Below are 23,454 nucleotides of genomic sequence, written 5' to 3' on the forward strand. Positions count from 1 at the left end.
CAATTATACACAAAGCAACATTTTAATTATTGAAATAAATACAGATAATCATCATCAACAGCCTTTGGATCATAATACATTTTGAGAAAAGGAATGCATTTGTTACTGAATGTTTGCAAGATGGCTGCCTATGATAGGCATTGCTTGACTGACTTTTTGAAGGCCGTTGAAATGAAAGGTCATGTACATTGAATTCAAGTTAGGACATTTCCTCTACATTTTAGACAGGCATGGTATTGCTAGTGTTCATGGTTATATTCATATTCAAAATCTCTCAAGTTCCTGAGCTGACATTTGAATGATCACTTTCTCTAGTTCTACATCTCACAAAGTAGATAGCCTAATCATGGAGTCAACATTCATGCCTTTATGTAAGGCAATTGCAGAAATCCCATTGTATGCTCATACAGTACTTTAGAAACCATTTCTCATTTCAATAATCGATCAATCCGAAGCCAATATACAAAGGGTATGATGATGCACGGATGGACTGCAGACGACACTCATGTGGCTGGCTGTCTCAACATTGTGACATGCCCATCATTGGCCCTCGAAATGTAAACAAAACTACAGTATACACTTTGCATACAGGTACCATAAAGAGGTAGGAAACATAGCACAGCAGTCAGGAGTTTTTTAGTACCTATATTTTTCTGAAAGCAAAACAATCTATTGTGATTGTAGGCTGCTACCCTATGCAATGCAGTACAACCTTGAGTATAACACTAATAGCATGTCATTCAGTGAGTGAATGTTAATAAGATCCTAATCTCACCCTTCTAATCAGCCTGGAAATATTGCAGTATATTTTTTATTTATGTGTATAAACAAACACATGGAGCAATTGACTGAGAATAAAACTATATTAATGACCGGAGAGCTTAATACCAATGGAAAATGTTCTGGGTACATGTTAAATTCATGCAAAATTGTAGAAAATAAGAATAGAAAGAAAATACCGTTTTAAATAGTTTTACATTGATGAACTACACTGTTTAATAGCAGCGGTAAAGAGCAATGAAAGATACTAATGCTTGAAGGGTGAATTGTTACTAACATAGAAAATAAGATGGAGATCATGTCCTATTTAAGTTAAAATTAATCTCAAATTAACCTGCAATTCAGAACAACCTACAGTATATATAGCCTTGGCCTAAACATTGCTATCAAATGTTAGATGTTCAAAAAGAGGCAGTTGCAGTGATCTCATCCTTCAAGAGCATTAGCTTTTATTAATGAAAAAAAGTTGAGATGGAACCACAAAGAATTCAATAGACATGGGGGCTTCACAAACTCCCCTGTCTAGGGCTTTAAAAGAAGGGCCATGGGCACAAGTACAAAACACTTCATTTTTTGGTGGGGTTGTCAGTCCCCATACACAAAACTGGCCGAGGTAAAGATTGATTGACGAAAAAGACAGTCTCAGTTTTGATGTTCTCAAATTCAGGTTGTTTGTTCAAGATGAATGGTAACAAGCAAATACTGTGAAACTCAAATGACTGAAAAAGAGCAACATCAATAGAGTAAATAATACTAAATACATTATGTACAAACTCTAAGAACACCATTTTCATTTGTAAAGTCAAGTAGTTCAGTATTTTTTTTAGATTGAGACAACAAAGTTGCATTGACCCACTGGATTGGTCAGCAAAGGCAGATAATCTGTGTAGGGCCTGAGAATATGTTCCCTTTCACTAACTCAATAAGAGCATGCTTGTAGCAAATAGCAGTTACTAACACTTCACCTCATACGGAGTATCTCTATGGTGCGTCAGAATGTGTATCGAGGGACTACAGTACCTTGACAAGTGATAAGATCTCTATCTATACATAGAGCAGGCTCAGTACTAGGTATGGCAGGCACCTGACCTGTATTTAGTTTTGCATCTTGGTTCTTGGATAGTTTCCAAAATAATGGTGTGTGTGTGTATGTGTGTGTGTGTGAGAGAGATAGTTCTCTCTGTAACATATCAAATCTGTCACGCATCCTCCCTTCCATTCCAATACAACAACAGTAAAGACAGACATGACAAATCAAAAATGCACTGACCACTGAACGCACACCAACGGCTCAAGCTCAACCCAGATGAACCATCTTCCTCCTTATTTATTCACATCTGTAAACTCAAATTTAACCCAGAAGTTCAAATAAAAATAGATAAATAAAATAACTGCTGCACCTTTGACCTGAAACAGTTCCAAAACAAACAGCTAATCCTCTTCCTCCCTTTTAAAAAATGTCATCCTCCAGTACAAAAAAAACTATATCAAATGAAGGTCTTGCAGCTTCTTGCTAGAGAAATAAATCATTCTCGTTTTTAAATACAGTGTTGCGGACAGGCAGTAGGTAGGTATGTACAGGTGAGCCCTCCTCTCCTCTACCATTGATCCCTCGCTCCCTGGCGCTGAGAGAGGGACGGTGCGGTCAGTGGGGCCGACTGCTGGACTCAGACACCTGCCGTTTACGGGGAGTACCGTAACCGTTAAGGCTGCTGTTCAGGCGTTTGGTCAGACCACCGTTCAGAATGTCCTGGATGTGCTGAACTATAAGGTTTATGGCAACTGTAAGGAGAGGGAAGAAAGCATTCAGAGGGCATTGAAGGATAATCTCAAAAGGTTTTCCATTCCGCTCTTATCCAGATAAAATGAAAGCAGAACAAGTTCCAGAATTTAAAAGCATCACAATTTCACTAATAAGGCCTGCAAATAAGTGAGAAATCTACAATTGACCTTGCCATTCCAAAACAGAGACAGTCAAACATTCCCAGGACAAAACAGTCAATCTAGTCTGATTTCCATAGCATGTCACACCATCTATCACACCATCTATCTCAGAACAGAAGAGCCATCACTTACAGTCACATCAGCCTTTAGTAAGTTTACTATCGTAGGGTAAGAGACTGCACTGATTACCAACGTAAATGACGGACTATGGGGAGCCGTGTTCCAATAATGAGTCAGTAGTGTTTGTCACATACCAGCATACTCGCTTGCTTACATAAGGTAGCCATCTTGAGAAACAAAGTCAAAAAGTCACCAAGATTATCTGCTCCTCTGGGAATGATCACGTCAGCGCACTTCTTGGTCTACAGATGGTGAAGAAATAAATATGATTAGCAATACGATCTGAACCAGGGCCAGGGGGTTCAATACCTTTCAAGAGGAGGTCCATCCGTGCAACAACTAACAATGACACAAATAGATTGATCCAAAGTTGTTAAAATATTTGTTGTGGCAGTATCATAGCTAGGTACTCACTGGCAGACAGAACTCCTCAAAGGCAGGCTTAACAAAGGTGATGTATTGCGTTAGCACCTGCTCCAGATCCCTACCTCGCTCGCCGATGTCTCTGAGCACTGGAGAGGGAACACAGAACAGGAGTGGAGCTGTCAGTATGATTTTTCCGGGATTCTTACAAAGCTAGTAGGCGTCTACATCTTTTGTCTGTAATGTCTTTTCAATATATGTTGGACCCCAGTAAGACTAGCTGTTGCCATTGGCGTCAGCTAATGAAGATTGTGATGAATCAAAATCATTCATGTCCTCCAGGCCCTATATTGGAAGTCCACTGCTGTCTTTTTACAATTCACAAGTGTCATGTTTGATGCATTTCACCCAATGAAATGGGAAATATATATGTCTAGCGTTTTACCTCTGCGTGAGAGCCTTGTGTCTGCATCTGTGTCCACAAACAGCTTCATCTGGAACAGGTCCCTGATCTCCTGAGAGTAGAACATCAAGATGCCCTCGAACAGCACCACGTCTGCTGGGTACACCATCACCACCTCCTCCTTCCTGATACACACACCCACCGGGGAGAGGACAATGTGTATGAGGTGTGTGTGTGTGTGTGGTGTGTGTGTCCGGACCACTAACCTGGAATGGGTGACAAAGTCATACACTGGGATTTGCACTGTTTTGCCCTCCAAGATGTCCCACAACGTTTTCACGATGAGCTCGTTGTCAAATGCATCTGAGAAGAGGACGAGAGAGGACAAAGGAACTCAGAACCATGGTGTGTCTGTGTCTCCATGTCTGCTGGTGCCACCGTGCCAGACCATAGGATATAGATCTAATCCCCACAAGGAGATGACATGTGGGATAGAATATATGCTTATATGGCTGGCAGATGCATGCTGGCCAGCCAACCCTTACACTATATGCCAGAATCAGAGCTAGCCAGCCAGCCCAGACTGGCTAAGATATATCACACACAGCCAGTCAGTCAGTCAGCCAACCAGTCAGTCAGCCCAGACTGACTAAGATATCACAGCCAGCCAAACACAAAGCCAGACTGCAATGACTAAGACGTAGGTTGTGTCCGAAATAGCAAACTATTCCCTATTTAGTGCACTGCTTTTGACCAGGGCCAGGGCCCATACAGTATCTACCACACTGTCTGAGACAGACTGCTGAGTATCTACTCTGAGACAGACTTTCAACACAGCAGTCTATCGCTGGCCATCAGGGGACGCAAGGCAGGACATTCAGAAACCTTTGGTTCTCCCCTGGAATTCTGATCATTCTACTTCTAAGAACTGGAAGGGAAAGCCAAACAGAAGTATTACACATTATGAAACTCATTTGAATAGAAACAAAATCATGCAACCATTTGTTTTCAATGAGAGAAGAGCAAGGGGAAGTGAGAGTGGAGTCATCTATTACACTGGAAACCAAGAGATACAGTACCAGTCAAAAGTTTGGACACACCTACTTATTCAAGGCTTTTGCGCTTAGCGGTCATCAAGGCAAAGAGTGGCTACTTTGAATAATCTCAAACCTGAAATATATTTTGATTTGTTTAACACTTTTTTGGTTACTACATGATTCCATATGTGTTATTTCATAGTTTTGATGTCTTCACTATTATTCTACAACGTAGAAAATAGTAAAAAATAAAGAAAAACCCTTGAATGAGCAGGTGTGTAAACTTTTGACTGGTGCTGTAGCTACATTTGATAGTTGGTAAAATATTCCGTACATAAAAAAAATAAAAGAAAGAGTAACTATTTAGCAACTGACACACTGTAATGTATCCAGATGTATAGATAAATAAATAGATGAGCTAAATACCTGGGTGGTCGAAGTTGAACTGTCCCTTCAGTGCCTTGGCCTTCTGGTCTGGTGTAAGGACCCTGTAGAAGCTGTCTTGGCTGAGGATAGCCACCTGGCGCTGGTGATGGTCAATCTTGTTCTGGCCAAGCAGCTCCATGATCTTACCGCAGACAGAACTCTGGCCGGGGGAGGAGGAGGATGAGGAGAAGAAACAGAGAGGATATCAAGTTATTAACAGTCTGTCTGGTTGTGATCTGAAGTAAGTGTGATGTGGTTTTGATGTGTTAATTGAGATCTGGAGATAAAAGCATGTCAAAAATATGAATGTGTCATATAACATACATTGATATACCAGACTATGACAGAGATGGATGCAGTATATTAGAAGACACATTTGCAGCTATGCACAATAGCTCAACGTGTGGTCACCTTGCCTGGTTGCCAGCTTACTACAATATGCACGGTTAAGACTGTAACATACATTTTAACACATGAAGTCCAAACCAGACATTAACATGTGTTTGCTTTGTAGTAATTTCTTGTAGATAAATGTAGAAAATTTGTGCAGATAAAAAAAAGCAGATAAGAAATTATTTAACTCTTTCACATGTAGAGCCTCTAGCCCTGCTCAAAATGCCTTAACCAACCATTTAGTTTCACATCCCACATATGCGGTGACATCACCTGGTTTAAACGTCTCTAGAGACAATATCTCTCTCATCATCACTCAATGCCTAGGTTTACCTCCAATGTACTCACATCCTACCATTACTTTGTCTGTACATTATGCCTTGAACCTATTCTATCACGCCCAGAAACCTGCTCCTTTTACTCTCTGTTCCGAACGTACTAGACGACCAGTTCTGTTAGCTTTTAGCCGTACCCTTACCCTACTCCTCCTCTGTTCCTCTGGTGATGTAGAGGTTAATCCAGGCCCTGCAGTGCCTAGCTCCACTCCTACTCCCCAGGTGCTCTCATTTGCTGACTTCTGTAACCGTAAAAGCCTTGGTTTCATGCATGTTAACATTAGAAGCCTCCTCCCTAAGTTTGTTTTATTCACTGCTTTAGCACACTCTGCCAACCCGGATGTCCTAGCCGTGTCTGAATCCTGGCTTAGGAAGACCACCAAAAACCCTGAAATTTCCATCCCTAACTACAACATCTTCCGACAAAATAGAACTGCCAAAGGGGACGGTGTTGCAATCTACTGCAGAGATAGCCTGCAGAGTTCTGTCTTACTATCCAGGGCTGTACCCAAACAATGAGCTTCTACTTTTAAAAGTTCACCTTTCCAGAAACAAGTCTCTCACCGATGCCGCTTGCTATAGACCACCCTCTGCCCCAGGTGTGCCCTGGACACCATATGTGAATTGATTGCCCCCCCATCTATCTTCAGACTTTGTGCTGCTAGGTGACCTAAACTGGGACATGCTTAATGCCCCGGCCATCCTACCATCTAAGCTTGATGCCCTCAATCTCACACAAATTATCAATGAACCCACTAGGTACAACCCCAAATCCGTAAACACGGGCACCCTCATAGATATCATCCTAACTAACTCGCCCTCCAAATACACCTCTGCTGTTTTCAACCAAGATCTCAGTGATCACTGCCTCATTGCCTGCATCCGTAATGGGTCTGTCGTCAAACGACCACCCCTCATCACTGTCAAACGCTCCCTAAAACACTTCAGCGAGCAGGCCTTTCTAATCAACCTGGCCCGGGTATCCTGGAAGGATATTGACCTCATCCTGTCAGTAGAGGATGCCTGGTTATTCTTTAAAAGTGCCTTCCTCACCATCTTAAATAAGCATGCCCCATTCCAAAAATGTTGAACCAGGAACAGATATAGCTCTTGGTTCTCTCCAGACCTGACTACCCTTGACCAGCACAAAAACATCCTGTGCGTTCTGCATTAGCATCGAATAGCCCCCGTGATATGCAACTTTTCAGGGAAGTCAGGAACCAATATACACAGGCAGTTAGGAAAGCTAAGGCTAGCTTTTTCAAGCAGAAATGTTCATCCTGTAGCACAAACTCAAAAGTTCTGGGACACTAAAGTCCATGGAGAATAAGAGCACCTCCTCCCAGCTGCACACTGCACTGAGACTAGGAAACACTGTCACCACCGATAAATCCACTATAATTGAGAATTTCAATAAGCATTTTTCTACGGCTTTCCACTTGGCTACCCTTACCCCGATCAACATCCCTGCACCCACCACAGCAACTTGCCCAAGCCTCCCCCATTTCTCCTTTACCCAAATCCAGATAGCTGATGTTCTGAAAGAGCTGCAAAATCTGGACCCCTACAAATCAGCCGGGCTAGACAATCTGGACCCTCTCTTTCTAAAATGATCTGCCGAAATTGTTGCAACCCCAATTACTAGCCTGTTCAACCTCTCTTTCGTATTGTCTGAGATTTGCAAAGATTGGAAAGCTGCCGCGGTAATCCCCCTCTTCAAAGGGGGAGACACTCTAGACCCAAACTGCTACAGACCTATATCTATTCTACCCTGCCTTTCTAAGGTCTTAGAAAGCCAAGTTAACAAACAGATTACCGACCATTTTGAATCCCACCGTACCTTCTCCTCTATCAAATCTGGTTTCAGAGCTGGTCATGGGTGCACCTCAGCCACGCTCAAGGTCCTAAATAATATCGTAACCGCAATCGATAAGCGACATTACTATGCAGTCGTATTCATCGACCTGGCCACCGCATTCTTATCGGCAGACTCAACAGCCTTGGTTTCTCAAATGATTGCCTCGCCTGGTTCACCAACTACATCTCTGATAGAGTTCAATGTGTCAAATCAGAGAGGCTTGATGTCCGGACCTCTGGCAGTCTATGGGGGTGCCACAGGGTTCAATTCTCGGGCCGACTCTCTTCTCTGGATACATCAATGATGTCGCTCTTGCTGCGGGTGACTCTCTGATCCACCTCTATGCAGACGACACCATTCTCTATACCTCTGGCCCTTCTTTGGACACTGTTAACTAACCTCCAGACGAGCTTCAATGCCATACAACTCTCCTTCCGTGGCCTCCAACTGCTCTTAAATGCAAGTAAAACTAAATGCATGCTATTCAACCGATCGTTTCCCGCACCTGCCCGCCCATCCAGCATCACTACTCTGGATGGTTCTGACTTAGAATACGTGGACAACTACAAATAACTAGGTGTCTGGTTAGACTGTAAACTCTCTTTCCAGACTCACTCTAAGCATCTCCAATCCAAAGTTAAATCTAGAATTGGCTTCCTATTTCGCAACAAAGCATCCTTCACTCATGCTGCCAAACATACCCTTGTAAAACTGACCATCCTACCAATCCTCGACTTTGGCGATGTCATTTACAAAATAGCCTCCAACATTCCACTCAACACATTGGATGCAGTCTATCACAGTGCCATCCGTTTTGTCACCAAAGCCCCATATACTACCCACCACTGCGACCTGTACGCTCTCGTTGGCTGGCCCTCGCTTTATACTCGCCGCCAAACCAACTGGCTCCAGGTCATCTACAAGTCTCTGCTAGGTAAAGCTCCCCCCTTATCTCAGCTCACTGGTCATCATAGCAGCACCCACCCGTAGCACGCTCTCCAGCAGGAATATCTCACTGGTCACCCCCAAAGCCAATTCTTCCTTTGGCCACCTTTCCTTCCAGTTCTCTGCTGCCAATGACTGGACCGAACTGCAAAAATCGCTGAAGCTGGAGACTCATATCTCCTTCACTAGCTTTAAGCACCAGCTGTCACAGCAGCTCATTGATCACTGCACCTGTACATAGCCCATCTGTAAATAGCCCATCCAACTACCTCCTCCCCATACTGTATTTATTTATTAATTTTGCTCCTTTGCACCCCAGTATCTCTACTTGCACATTCATCTTCTGCACATCTACCACTCCAGTGTTTAATTGCTATATTGTAATTACTTCGCCACCATGGCCTATTTATTGCCTTACCTCCCTTATCCTACCTCATTTGCACACACTGTATGTAGACTTTCTCTACTGTATTATTGACTGTATGTTTGTTTATTCCATGTGTAACTCTGTGTTGTTGTATGTGTCGAACTGCTTTGCTTTATCTTGGCCAGGTCGCAGTTGTAAATGAGAACTTGTTCTCAACTAGCCTACCTGGTTAAATAAAGGTGAAATAAAATAAACATCCTCTATGAAATGCTGTTCTGGAACATGAATTGTGGTCCACCTGACATTCCTTTGCATGTAATATTTATTGGTATCATACCCCACAACAAACGGAAGAGACTAAACTACCACTAGGGCCACCTGTTCATCAGACATTGTTTTTCTTGTTCTGACATTTTACATTTTAGTCATTTAGCAGACGCTCTTATCCAGAGCGACTTACAGGAGTGAATGCATACATTTCATTTCATGCATTTTTTTAATTCATTTTATTCATCTGACAAACTTTACAGTTGCAGTTTAGGCATTGTGTATGTGTGTATGGCTGTGTGCGTGCCAGCATGTGTGTGTCCATGAAGTCTGTAGGGCCCAGGCTGCGGATTATTAGTTAAATGGATGAGAGTATGACCAGGACTGGTGACAAGCATTTCAGCTGGCAGTCAGGGAGTAGAGCTCAGAGATGAGAAGAATGCTCAGTGTGGATTAAACATACAAAGAAGGCCAAGTATAGCCCCATCAAAGAAGGTATTGTTGCACGGCCATCTTGTGATACCCCTTCTTCTTTGACATCCTTGAACTATTCCCTCTGAATATAGAATAATGAATTAACTTGTATTGACTCTATAGACACATTTATTCTGCTTTATCTTCTTGAAAATATCTTTGCCCTGTCTGAGCTCTTTCCAAGGCGACACTTTTGTATTCTTCACTGATGGCTAGCATGCATTTTCCCCTTTGCTGCAATACATGCATTTTCCCTTATGCAGGTTCACCTGCATATTGTCTGTTGCCAGTTATCTCTGTTTTTCTGATCTCTGGTAGGCCTGAAGTAAGCAGTTAGATTATCATTGCAGTTGCCTGGTGGCCCGTGTAGGTTCAGTGGTCTATGAATAGTGCCTTGCTATTGACTGACTGACATCCTGTTGTCTTCTCTGGTGTGTCTCAGACTCAATCAGGGTCAGGGCCGCCTTAAAGGGACATTTCAAAAATGTTCATATTAATCATCTCCAGCACCACCCCAACATATGTGAAAATGGAAGATTTCTAGGTTTGTCGTAAAAATATGGAGGAAGTGTTTCCAATGACATCAACCAATTAGTAGGCAATTAGTCGTCAATGCCTCCTCATAATTGGTTAAAATCCCATGTCGCACACTGATGATGTCATTGGAAACACTTATCTTCCCCTTTGTAATTGGGGAAATGTTTGCATGACCCCGTTACAAACAGGCCCATTTTAAACACATTCTTGCCTGATATGCCTTTCATACCTCCCGTGGACATGCCAGCATGCTGGTGACGAGTGGTAGTAGTGGTGTGCAGATGTGGTTGGGCATTTATTTGAATAAATCCATTGAATATACACCATCAAAAATAAATCCATTATTAATTTGTTTGAGCAGGTCCTAAGAAATATTACAAGACTAATAAAATATTTTCAAAAGAATAGAAAAGCATATATAAAAATCATTAGTTTGTTATTTTGTTCATTACAACAGACAAGAAACACCTATTCAATCACAGTCAACACACATTATTTATTAAGAATATTTTGGAATATAAATATCCTAACACAACTTGTGTCACGTGAACATGTGGAACCGCTGTCATATAAAAAAAGTGATTTTTGAAACAGAGCCCAAGTCCATGCTTTTTTAATTCACGTTTCATCGCCTTTCTACCCTCACTCCACTTTGTTAGGGAGCAGGCATAGGGTTTTATCTTCTCTCAGGGAGACAGTGGAAAAACAAAACAGAACACAAGAAGTAACAGTAACTTCCTTCAGAGGGGCCGGGGGGGTTAACAACATTTCTGAACACCTGCCAAATGCCACCTGTCAAATGACTATGTAGTTTCAGTCAAATTAAGGTTAACTAAAAAATACATCCTAAAAATTGGTTAATGTAAATAAGCCTTGATGCATCTGAAAGGCCATAACAGTTTACCTGTTTACCTAACCAGACAGACAATTGTGAATATTGTCTAGACTAAGACAAAACAACCCAGTGGGCTAGATAATACAGATATCACTTTATAATTCATAGTATGACTTTGGCATGGTTGAATTCAGCCTACTGTGTCTTGGGAAAAAAAATAACATTTATTTATTGTACCATGACTAAAAGTAGACTACATTGGAAAAGAAGCAGTTGGCTGATGTAGGCCTAGCCTTTATTATATATAGAATATACTAGATGACTGACAGGGGGCGCTGTTTTGAAGTCACTGCATCCCCATTTTACTATTCCCCCACCATTGTAAAAAAGATTTTGAAAGCTATAAAATGCATTTATTAATGTCTACATTAGTTTTGCCACGTTTATTCAATTGCAGTCACCTTAATGCATATACTTTAAATTATGTCAGCTAAACATATGAATAAAAAATAAGAAAATAGAAAATACATTTTCCTTAAAGTAGATTTTGTTTAGAGAGTAGGCCTGCTAATGTAACTGTCCCCACTATAACAAAACCATTTCCCTTTTTCACCTTTAGGTTTTATGGGTATTATGACACCTCCACTGTGGGGCTCTATAGGAATTGATGGTATTCTACAGTATTTCATTTAGAGGTCAAACAGGGAAATGGTTCTAATCGTTTTTCCACCGTTCATTTTTCCCATAGGGGATTTTAGAAACACATAAAATAAGGGATGTGTTCTTTGTAGGGTTACCCTGGAGTGACATTTTGATAACCATGTAAATCTCTCTCGGACAAGGTGACTTTTATCAATATATTCGGCTCTATTTACTCTGATTCGAAAATGCTAAATAGCATCAAAGTAGACATTATGCAAGACTACAAATCCCTGCAAGCTCCTGCACCTCATCTCTAGCTGACACCTTTGCTAACAAGTATTGTGTCAATTTAAAACTTTCACAAGACAGTTCACAGAATTGTCAATTTAAATGTAGCCAATTTATTCATTACTACATTTAGCTAACATTAGATAGTTAATCCAGAGATTCTTACCTTTGCCTCGATTCGGCAGGCTCGTTCAGATCATCATGACATTTGTAGTTATTTATGATAGCCACATTAGCAGCTAATTAGCATTTCATTTGTTGGGGATTTATTATTTATTTACCCCTGACAACGCCGGGCCAATTGTGCTCCGCCCTATGGGACTCCAATCACAGCCGGTTGTAATACAGCCTGGACTCAAACCAGGGTGTCTGTAGTGACACATCTAGCACTGAGATGCAGTGCCTTAGACAGCTGCACCACTCAGGAGCCCATTGATAATATATTGATGAAATTCACCTTGTCCGTAAAAGATTCCCATGGTTAACAAAACATCACGCCAGGGTAAGTCTACACGAACATAGCCCTTATTTTAAGTGTTTCTAAAATCCCCTAAAGGAAAAATGAATGGTGGAAAAACAATTGGAACCATTTCCCTGTTTGACCGCTATGTTATGGGTATTATGACTACTGTGGTAATCTATGGAGGACTGAGTCTTCTTAGGAATACCAATATGGCAGACCGGAGGATTCAAAACCTCTCATTGGCCAATTCATAGCAACTGCAATCTAGTGTTTATATACATTATTGTCTGTTACACATTACTGTGCCACTGAACCATTCTAGTGTATTATGGCAAATATGCCGTGTTTTCACTGATCGACAGGCACAATCAGTTGGTCGTTGACGCAGTCAATAAACAATAACAATTGGTTGGATAACTGTATGGCTCCTATGAATAACAAACAATTAGTTCGTAACGGATTGTATGTGAATGTCACCGCCAAGATATTTGTCGGGAGAAGACACCGGCTTTGTCCTTCGATCGCTCACATAAACTGTTAAGATTTCCGTTAGATTTCCCCACCCCCACGATGGTCACGGTCTCCGCTAGAGTTATTAGAAACATTGCAGATACATTGTTGCTACTTGGATTTGTTTCTTGCTACATTATAGAGCGAGAATGACAGCCATCCAAGATTCCATCGGATGGAATGACCAGCAGCATTAGCCAGACAGCTGTGACATGCCTCCTAACAAAAGGTGCTGTAAGGCTGGGCTATATTTTAGATTGTACAATATTCAATAACTAATCGGCCAGACTACATTGACATGATATGTAAAGAGAATATATCCGAAAAGACAGGATAAAAGGGGCCATCTTTGTTAAGCAAAGTATTGATTTTCTGTCTGGGTTGTCATAAATACCCTTTCTGAATTTAAATATTCATAGTCAGAATAGATTAATCGTGAAATACATGTTTCAAGGAGGTTTGTGGAAATGTTGAATTATTTGTACACTATTTGATAGGGCTATTAGGACAGTTCTCTACAGTCACATAAGTGAGCAAAATTCTTGCCAAACAGTGGCCTATACCTATCATCTTAAACAATTCATGTTTTTCCTGAAATTATTAAAGAACAAACTAGCTTTGATGGAACAAATGTGACATTCATTCATTGGTCTATCATGAACCACGCGGTCAGTGCGTTCTCATATTTCAACCACGTTGACAATTCCATGTCACTGTTTACAGGCTAGAAAAACAGGACATTTCTAATTCATAGAAAATCTTAATGCCAACCTTGCCACTGGCAGTCCCTCCGGCTACCCCGATGAGGAAAGGTTGCCGTGTAACATTCTCGTTTTCGACTTGACTGTCCAGTCTTGTCTCGCTGTCGCCTGCCATGCTTGCTATAAGCGCATACTGACGCACGGAGGTGGTTTTGCTCTGACTGCGCTCCTCCCTTTTTTCAGTTGTGCATTTGCTTTGATGCTCTGAGTGTGCGTGGATATCAATCCAGCTTTTTGTAGCCTGCTTGAAATGCAGAGCGTTTACATAAGGTTTTACATGTTATTGAAATTATCAGAACTATTTATCAGATAGGCCTATTGTGGACTCGCTACATTTTGATTGTCAGCTCAGACAAATTTACAATAATTGTAGTGTGTGTGTGTGAGAGAGAGAGAGAGATTCCCTCCCACATATGCCCCCCTAGACACAACTGCGACAACATAACCAACAAAAACGTGTCACAACTCCTGCAGCTCTGTCCATGCTGGGTATGTACATAGTCAACGGTAGGCTTCGAGGGAACTCCTACCATAGGTACACCTATAGGTCATCCCTTGGCAGTAGTACTACTTCATCACTGACCTCAACCCAGAGTCTCTCTGAGCGTTCAGTCAGTCCACTGACACCCCCATCAGATCACAGCAAAATCACAGTCTACTTGAACAGAGCAATACTCATCCAAAAGGCATCAAAGCCAAAGGAACTGAATAATATTTAGAAATGCTATAGTTGGAAGGAAAGTAGTGTGGAAACCTACAAAAACAATCAATCAATTGGGCAACAACAAATGTAATCCCTTTTAGACAACTTCCTGGACAAAACATTTCGCTGTAATAGTGAAAACTTGGCAGTAGAAAACCTAAATCAAATCAAAGTTTATTTTTCACGTGCGCCGAATACAACAGGTGTAGACCTTACAGTGAAATGCTTACTTACAGGCTCTAACCAAGAGTGCAAAAAAGGTGTTAGGTGAACAATAGGTGAGTAAAGATATAAAACAACAGTAAAAAGACAGGCTATATACAGTAGCGAGGCTATAAAAGTAGCGAGGCTACATACAGACACCGGTTAGTCAGGCTGATTGAGGTAGTATGTACATGTAGATATGGTTAAAGTGACTATGCATAAATGATGAACAGAGAGTAGCAGTAGCGTAAAAGAGGGGTTGGCGGGTGGTGGGTGGCGGGTGGCGGGATACAATGCAGATAGCCCGGTTAGCCTTATTGCCGTGTAACATTCTCGTTTTCGACTTGACTGTCCAGTCTTGTCTCGCTGTCGCCTGCCATGCTTGCTAAAAGCGCATACACATCCCGTGTGGCTCAGTTGGTAGAGCATGGTGTTTGCAACGCCAAGGTTGTGGGTTCCATTCCCACGGGGGACCAGTACGGGGGGAAAAAATGTATGAAATGTATGCATTCACTACTTTAAGTCGCTCTGGATAAGAGCGTCTGCTAAATGACTAAAATGTAAATGTAATACTGACACACGGAGGTGGTTTGACGGTATATATGACCTCTCAGCTTCCCTATCAAATCTAAACAATTCAAGCAGACAACCTAAGAAAATGAACAACAATGACAAATGGTTTGATGAAGAATGCAAAAACCTAAGAAAGAAATTGAGAAATGTATCCAACCAAAAACATAGAGCCCAGAAAACCAGGGCCAACACCTTCACTATGGTGAAACACTAAAACAATACAGAAATACACTATGGAAAAAGAAGGAACAGCACATCAGAAATCAGCTCAATGTAATTGAAGAATCCATAGAATCTAACCACTTCTGGGGAAATTGGAACACACTAAACAAACAACAACAGGAAGTGTTATCTCTCCAAAACAGAGATGTATGGATAATTATTTTATAAACTAGGCAAGTCAGTTAAGAACAAATTCTTATTTACAATGACGGCCTACCGGGTTAACTGACTTGTTCAGAACGACAGACTTTTGCTTTGTCTGCTCGGGGATTCAATCCAGCAACCTTTCGGTTACTGGACCAATGCTCTAACCACTAGGCTACCTGCTGCCCTAAAGCACTTCTCCAATATTTGTGTCTCTATAACAAAGAACAAACAGCAAAAACATATACATGATCAAATACAAATCTTCAAATCAACTTTTAAAGATTACCAGAAACCACTGGATTCTCCAATTACATTGAATGAACTACAGGACAAAATAAAAATCCTCCAACCCGAAAAGGCCTGTGGCGTTGATGGTATCCTAAATGAAATTATAAAATATACAGACCACGAATTCCAATTGGCTATACTTAAACTCTTTAACATCATCCTCAGCTCTGGCGTTTTCCCCAATATTTGGAACCAAGGACTGATCACCCCAATCCACAAAAGTGGAGACTAATTTGACCCCAATAACTACCATGGGATATGCATCAACAGCAACTTTGGGGAAATCCTCTGCATTATCATTAACAGCAGACTTGTACATTTCTTCAGTGAAAACAATGTACTGAGCAAATGTCAAATTGGCTTTTTACCAAATTAATATACAACAGACCACGTATTCACCCTGCACACCCTAACTGACAAACAAACAAACCAAATCAAAGGCAATGTCTTCTCATGCTTTGTTGATTTCAAACAAGCTTTTCATTCAATTTGTCATGAGCGTCAGCTATACAAATTGATGGAAAGTGGTGTTGGGGGAAAAACATACAACATTATAAAATCCATGTACACAAATAACAAGTGTGCTGTTAAAATTGGCAAAAAACACACATTTCTTTCCACAGGGCCGTGGGGTGAGAGAGGGATGCAGTTTGAGCCCTACCCTCTTCAACATATACAGTGCATTCGGAAGGTATTCAGACCACTTGACTTTTTCCACATTTTGTTACATTACAGACTTATTCTAAAATGTATTAAATAAAATCAATTCCTCATCAATCTACACACAGTAGCCCATAATAACAAAGCAAAAACTGTTTTTTAGAAATTTTTGCAAATGTATAAAAATAATTTATAAAATAAATACCTTATTTACATAAGTATTCAGACCCTTTGCTATGAGACTTGAAATTGAGCTCAGGTGCATCCTGTTTCCATTTATCAACCTTGAGACATTTCTACAACTTGATTGGAGTCCACCTATGATAAATTTAATTGATTGGACATTATTTGGAAAGACACACCTGTCTATATAAGGTCCCACAGTTGACAGTGCATGTCAAAGCAAAAATCAAGCCATGAGGTTGAAGGAATTGTCCGTAGCGCTTTGAGACAGGATTATGTTGGGGCATATATTTGGGGAAGGGTACAAAAACATTTCTGCAGCATTGAAGGTCCCCAAGAACACAGTGGCCTCCATCCTTCTTAAATTGAAAAAGTTTGGAACCACCAAGACTCTTCCTAGAGCTGGCCGCTTAGGCCAAACTGAGCAAATCGGGGGACAAGGACCTTGGTCAGGGATGTGACCAAGAACCCGATGGTCACTCTGACAGAGCTCCAGAGTTCCTCTGTGGAGATGGGAGAACTTTCCAGAAGGACAACCATCTCTGCAGCACTCCACCAATCAGGCCTTTATGGTAGAATGGCTAGACGGAAGCCACTCTTCAGTAAAAGGCACATGACAGCCCGCTTGGAGTTTGCCAAAAAGCACCTAAAGGACTCCCAGACCATGAGAAACAAGATTGATTCTTTGGCCTGAATGCCAAGCGTCATGTGTGGAGGAAACTTGGCACCATCCCTATGGTGAAGCATCATGCTGTGGGGATGTTTTTCAACGGCAGGGACTGGGAGACTAGTCAGGATCGAGGGAAAGATGAACGGAGCAAGTAATGAGATCCTTGATGAAAACCTGTTCCAGAGCGCTCAGGACCTCAGACTGGGGGCGAAGGTTCACCTTCCAACAAGACAACAACCCTAAGCACACAGCCAAGACAAAGCAGGAGTGGCTTCGGGACAAGTCTCTGAATGTCTTTGAGTGAGCCAGCCTGAGCCCAGACTTGATCCCGATCGAACATCTCTGGAGAGACCTGAAAATAGCTGTGCGGGGACGCTCCCCATGCAACCTGACAGAGCTTGAGAGGATCTGTAGAGAAGAATGGGAGGAACTATGTTAATAAAGGTGTCCCAAGCTTGTAGCATCATACCCAAGAATACTCGAGGGTGTAATCACTGCCAAAGGTGCTTCAAAAAAGTACTGAGTAAAGGGTCTGAATACTTATGTAAATATGATATTTCAGTTTTAAATTTTTTTATACATTTGCAAACATTTCTAAAACCTGTTTTTGCTTTGTCATTATCGGGTATTGTGTGTAGATTGATGGTGGGATTAAAAAAAATCTATTTCAGAATAAGGCTGTAACCTACCAAAATGTTGAAAAAGTCAAGGGATATGAATACTTTCCGAATGCACTGCATGTCAAATAATTGGCGAGGGCACTAGAACAGTCTGCAGCCTCCCCCTACTAGAAGTCTGAAGACAAATGTCTGCTGTTCGCTGATGATATGGTGCTTCTGGCCCCAACCAAGGAGGGCCTACAGCAGCACCTAGATCTTCTGCACAAATTCTGTCAGACCTGGGAGAAACTGGCCCTGACAGTAAATCTCAGTAAGACAAAAATAATGGTGCTCCAAAAAAGGTCCAGTTGCCAGGACTGCAAATACAAATTCCATCTAGACACCGTTGCCCTAAAGCACACAAAAAACAATACATACCTCAGCGCCACAGGTAACTTCCACAAAGCTGTGAACGATCTGAGAGACAAGGCAAGAAGTGTTTTCTTATTTACATTTTTTTACCTCTTTTTCTCCCCAATTTCATGATATCCAATTGGTAATTACAGTCTTGTCCCATCACTGCAACTCCTGTACAGACTTGGGAGAGGTGAAGGTCAAGAGCCATGCATTCTCCGAAACACAACCCTGCCACAGGAGTCAATAGAATGTGACGGGACATCCCGGCCAGCCAAACCCTCCCCTAACCTGGAAGACACTGGGCCAATTGTGCATCGCCTCATGGGTCTCCTGGTCACGACTGGCTGCAACACAGCCCAGGATTGAACCCGGGCCTGTAGTGACACCTAAAGCACTGCGATGCAGTGCCTTAGACCTCTGCGCCACTCAGCAGGCCCAAGAAGGGCCTTCTACGCTAACAAAAGGAACATAAAACTCGAAATACCAATTTGGATCTGGCTAAAAATACTTGAATCAGTTATAGAACCCATTGCCCTTTATGGTTGTGTGTCACGATCGTCGTAAGAACTGGACCAAGGCGCAGCGTACGTAGAGTTCCACATGTTTAATCAATGAAACTCACAAAAAAACAATAAAGAATGAATGAAACGTGACGTCTGGAGTGCTCACAGGCAACTACACAAAAACAAGATCCCACAAAACACAGTGGGGAAATGGCTGCCTGAATATGATCCCAAATCAGTGACAACAATAAACAGCTGCCTCTGATTGGGAACCATACCAGGCCAACATAGAAATAAATAACCTAGTCTAGAACACCCCCCCTAGTCACACCCCGACCTAACCAAAATAGAGAATAAAAAGGCTCCTCCTATGGTCAGGGCGTGACATTGTGAGGTCTGGGGTTCGTTCACCAACCAAGAATTCACAAAATGGGACAAACACCAAATTGAGACTGCATGCAGAACTCTGCAAAAATATCCTCTGTGTACGACATAAAACACCAAATAATGATTGCAGAACTGAATTAGGCTGATAACCACTAATTATCAAAATCCAGAAAAGAGCAATTACAGTTGAAGTCGGAAGTTTACATACACCTTAGCCAAATACATTAAAACTCAGTTTTTCACAATTCCTGACATTTAATCCTAGTAAATATTCCCTGTCTTAGGTCAGTTAGGATCACCACTTTATTTTAAGAAAATGAAATGTCAGAATAACAGTAGAGAGAATGATTTATTTCAGCTTTTATTTCTTTCATCACATTCCCAGTGGGTCAGAAGTTTACAACCACTCAATTAGTATTTGGTAGCATTGACTTTAAATTGTTTAACTTGGGTCAAACGTTTCGGGTAGCCTTCCACAAGCTTCCCACAATAAGTTGGATGAATTTTGGCCCATTCCTCCTGACAGAGCTGGTGTAACTGAGTTAGGTTTGTAGGCCTCCTTGCTCGCACACGCTTTTTCAGTTCTGCCCACAAATTATATATAGGGTTGAGGTAAGGCTTTGTGATGGCCACTCCAATACCTTGGCTTTGTTTTAAGCCATTTTGCCACAACTTTGGAAGTATGCTTGGGGTCATTGTCCATTTGGAAGACCCATTTGCGATGAAGCTTTATCTTCCTGACTGATGTCTTGAGATATTGCTTCAATATATACACATCATTTTCCTTCCTCATGATGCCATCTATTTTGTGAAGTCCACCAGTCCCTCCTGCAGCAAAGCACCCCCACAACATGATGCTGCCACCCCTGTGCTTCACGGTTGGGATGGTGCTCTTCGGCTTGCAAGCCACCCTCTTTTTCCTCCAAACATAACGATGGTCATTATGGCCAAACAGTTCTATTTTTGTTATATCAGACCAAAGGACATTTCTCCGAAAAGTACAATATTTATCCCCATGTGCAATTGCAAACCATAGTCTGGCTTTATCAGGTTATGTCAATATAGGACTCGTTTTACTGTTGATATAGATACTTTTGTACCTATTTCCTCCAGCCTCTTCACAAGGTCCTTTGCTGTTGTTCTGGGATTGATTTGCACTTTTCGCACCAAAGTACGTTCATTTCTAGGAGACAGAACGCATCTCCTTCCTGAGCGGTATGACGGCTTCATCGTCCCATGGTGTTTATACTTGTGTACTATTGTTTGTACAGATGAACGTGGTACCTTCAGGCGTTTGGAAATTGCTCCCAAGGATGAACCAGACTTGTGGAGGTCTACAATAATTTTTCTGAGGTCTTGGCTGATTTCTTTTGATTTTCCCATGATGTCAAGCAAAGAGGCACTGAGTTTGAAGGTAGGCCTTGAAATACATCCACAGGTACACCTCCTATTGACTCAAACAATGTCAATTAGCCTATCAGAAGCGTCTAAAGCCATGACATCATTTTCTGGAATTTTCCAAGCTGTTTAAAGGCACAGTCAACTTAGTGTATGTAAACTTCTGACCCACTGGAATTGTGATACAGTAAATTATAAGTGAAATAATCTGTCTGTCAACAATTGTTGTAAAAATTACTTGTGTCATGCACAAAGTAGATGGCCTAACCGACTTGCTAAAACTATAGTTTGTTAACAAGAAATTTGTGGAGTGGTTGAAAAACGAGTTTTAATGACTCCAACCTAAGTGTATGTAAACTTCCGACTTCAACTGTACATTGTACAACCACCTAAAAGAAAGCAATTCCCAAACCTTCCAGAACAAAGGCATCACCTACAGAGAGAGGAACCTGGAGAAGAGTCCCCTAAGCAAGCTTGTCCTGGGGCTCTGTTCACAAGCACAACAATACCCCACAGAGCCCCAGGACAGCAACACAATTAGTCCCAACCAAATCATGAGAAAAAAAATATATATATAGTTAAATGACACATTGGAAAGAATTAACAAAAACACTGAGCAAACAAGAATGCTATTTGGCCCTAAACAGAGAGTACACAGTGGCAGATTACCTGACCACTGTGACTGACCAAAAATTAAGGAAAGGCCGCCGTAGGCAGACCTAGCTCTCAAGAGAAGACAGGCTACTTCCCACAAAAGTAGGTGGAAACTGAGCTGCACTTCCTAACCTCCTGCCAAATGTATGGACATATTAGAGACATATTTCCCCCAGATGTATTTATTTTCCCTTTTGTACTTGAACTATTTGCACATCATTACAACACTGTATATAGCAATAATATGACATTTGAAATGTCTCTATTCTTTTGGAACTTTTGTCAATCAATCAAATGTATTTCATAAAGCCCTTTTTACATCAGCCGATGTCACAAAGTGCTATACAGAAACCCAAGCTAAAACCCCAAACAGCAAGCAATAAAGATGTAGAAGCACGGTGAATAGGAAAAACTCCATAGAAAGGCAGGAACCTAAGAAGAAACCTAGAGAGGAACCAGGCTCTGAGGGGTGGCCAGTCCTCTTCTGGCTGTGCTAGGTGGAGATTATAACAGTATATGGCCAAGATGTTCAAATGTTCATAGATGACCAGCAGGGTCAAATAATAATAATCACAGTGGTTGTAGAGGGTATAACAGGTCAGAACCTCAGGAGTAAATGTCGGTTGGCTTTTCATAGTCGATCATTCAGAGTTAGAGACAGCAGGTGCGGTAGAGAGAGAGAGTCGAAAACAGCAGGTCCAGGACAAGGTAGCACTTCCGGTGAACAGGTCAGGGTTCCATAGCTGCAGGCAGAACAGTTGAAACTCCACGACCAGGTGGACTGGGGACAGCAAGGATTCATCAGGCCTGGTAGTCCTGATGCATGGTCCTAGGGTTCAGGTCCTCTGAGAGAAAGAGAAAGAGAAAGAAAGAGAGAGCGAGAGAAAGAAAGAGAGAGAGAATTAGAGGACAATTCACACAGGACACCGGATAAGACAGCAGAAGTACTCCAGATATAACAGACTGACCCTAGCCCCCCGACACATAAACTTTTGCAGCATAATTGCAGCTGCAAAATCTGGACCCCTACAAATCAGCCGGGCTAGACAATCTGGACCCTTTCTTTCTAAAATTATCTGCCGAAATTGTTGCAACCCCTATTACTAGCTTGTTCAACCTCTCTTTCGTGTCGTCTGAGATTCCCAAAGATTGGAAAGCAGCTGCGGTCATCCCCCTCTTCAAAGGGGGGGACACTCTTGACCCAAACTGCTACAGACCTATATCTATCCTACCCTGCCTTTCTAAAGTCTTCGAAAGCCAAGTCAACAAACAGATTACCGACCATTTCGAATCCTACCGCACCTTCTCCGCTATGCAATCTGGTTTCAGAGCTGGTCATGGGTGCACCTCAGCCACGCTCAAGGTCCTAAACGATATCGTAACCACCATCGATAAGAAACAATACTGTGCTGCCGTATTCATTGACCTGGCCAAGGCTTTCGACTCTGTCAATCACCACATCCTCATCGGCAGACTCAATAGCCTTGGTTTCTCAAATGATTGCCTCGCCTGGTTCACCAACCACTTCTCTGATAGAGTTCAATGTGTGAAATCGGATGGCCTGTTGTCCAGGCCTCTGGCAGTCTCTATGGGGGTCCCACAGGGTTCAATTCTTGGGCCATCTCTTTTCTCTGTATACATCAATGATGTCCCTCTTGCTGCTGGTGAGTCTCTGATCCACCTCTACGCAGACGATACCATTCTGTATACTTCTGGCCCTTCTTTGGACACTGTGTTAACTACCCTCCAGACGAGCTTCAATGCCATACAACTCTCCTTCCGTGGCCTCCAACTGCTCTTAAATACAAGTAAAACTAAATGCATGCTCTTCAACCGATCGCTGCCCGCACCTGCCCGCCCGTCCAGCATCACTACTCTGGATGGTTCTGACTTAGAATACGTGGACAACTACAAATACCTAGGTGTCTGGTTAGACTGTAAACTCTCCTTCCAGACTCACATCAAACATCTCCAATCCAAAGTTAAATCTAGAATAGGCTTCCTATTTCGCAACAAAGCATCCTTCACTCATGCTGCCAAACATACCCTCGTAAAACTGACCATCCTACCGATCCTCGACTTTGGCGATGTCATTTAC

General features: G+C 41.9%; 1 protein-coding gene across 5 annotated transcripts; it reads right to left on the reverse strand.

Moving 5' to 3' along the window:
* Positions 1-1,206: 1,206 nt before the first annotated feature.
* Positions 1,207-13,931, reverse strand: LOC106560433 (uridine-cytidine kinase 2-A). Of its 5 annotated transcripts, none has more exons than XM_014123326.3 (7): positions 13,759-13,931; positions 5,074-5,233; positions 3,877-3,973; positions 3,653-3,795; positions 3,259-3,356; positions 3,038-3,086; positions 1,207-2,562 (listed from the first exon to the last, which is right to left on the reverse strand). In XM_014123326.3, the coding sequence occupies exons 1-7, from the start codon at positions 13,861-13,863 to the stop codon at positions 2,426-2,428; spliced, it is 789 nt and encodes a 262-aa protein (XP_013978801.1). In that variant the 5' UTR covers positions 13,864-13,931; the 3' UTR covers positions 1,207-2,425. The 5 variants fall into 5 exon arrangements, with proteins under 5 accessions (XP_013978801.1, XP_013978800.1, XP_045543728.1 ...); XM_014123325.3 differs by having other exon boundaries at positions 2,999-3,086; XM_045687772.2 differs by having other exon boundaries at positions 3,653-3,973.
* Between the last annotated feature and the right edge of the window lie 9,523 nt (positions 13,932-23,454).

Source organism: Salmo salar, chromosome 10, assembly GCF_965601325.2.
Source record: "Salmo salar chromosome 10, fSalSal1, whole genome shotgun sequence".
Lineage (NCBI taxonomy): Eukaryota > Metazoa > Chordata > Actinopteri > Salmoniformes > Salmonidae > Salmo > Salmo salar.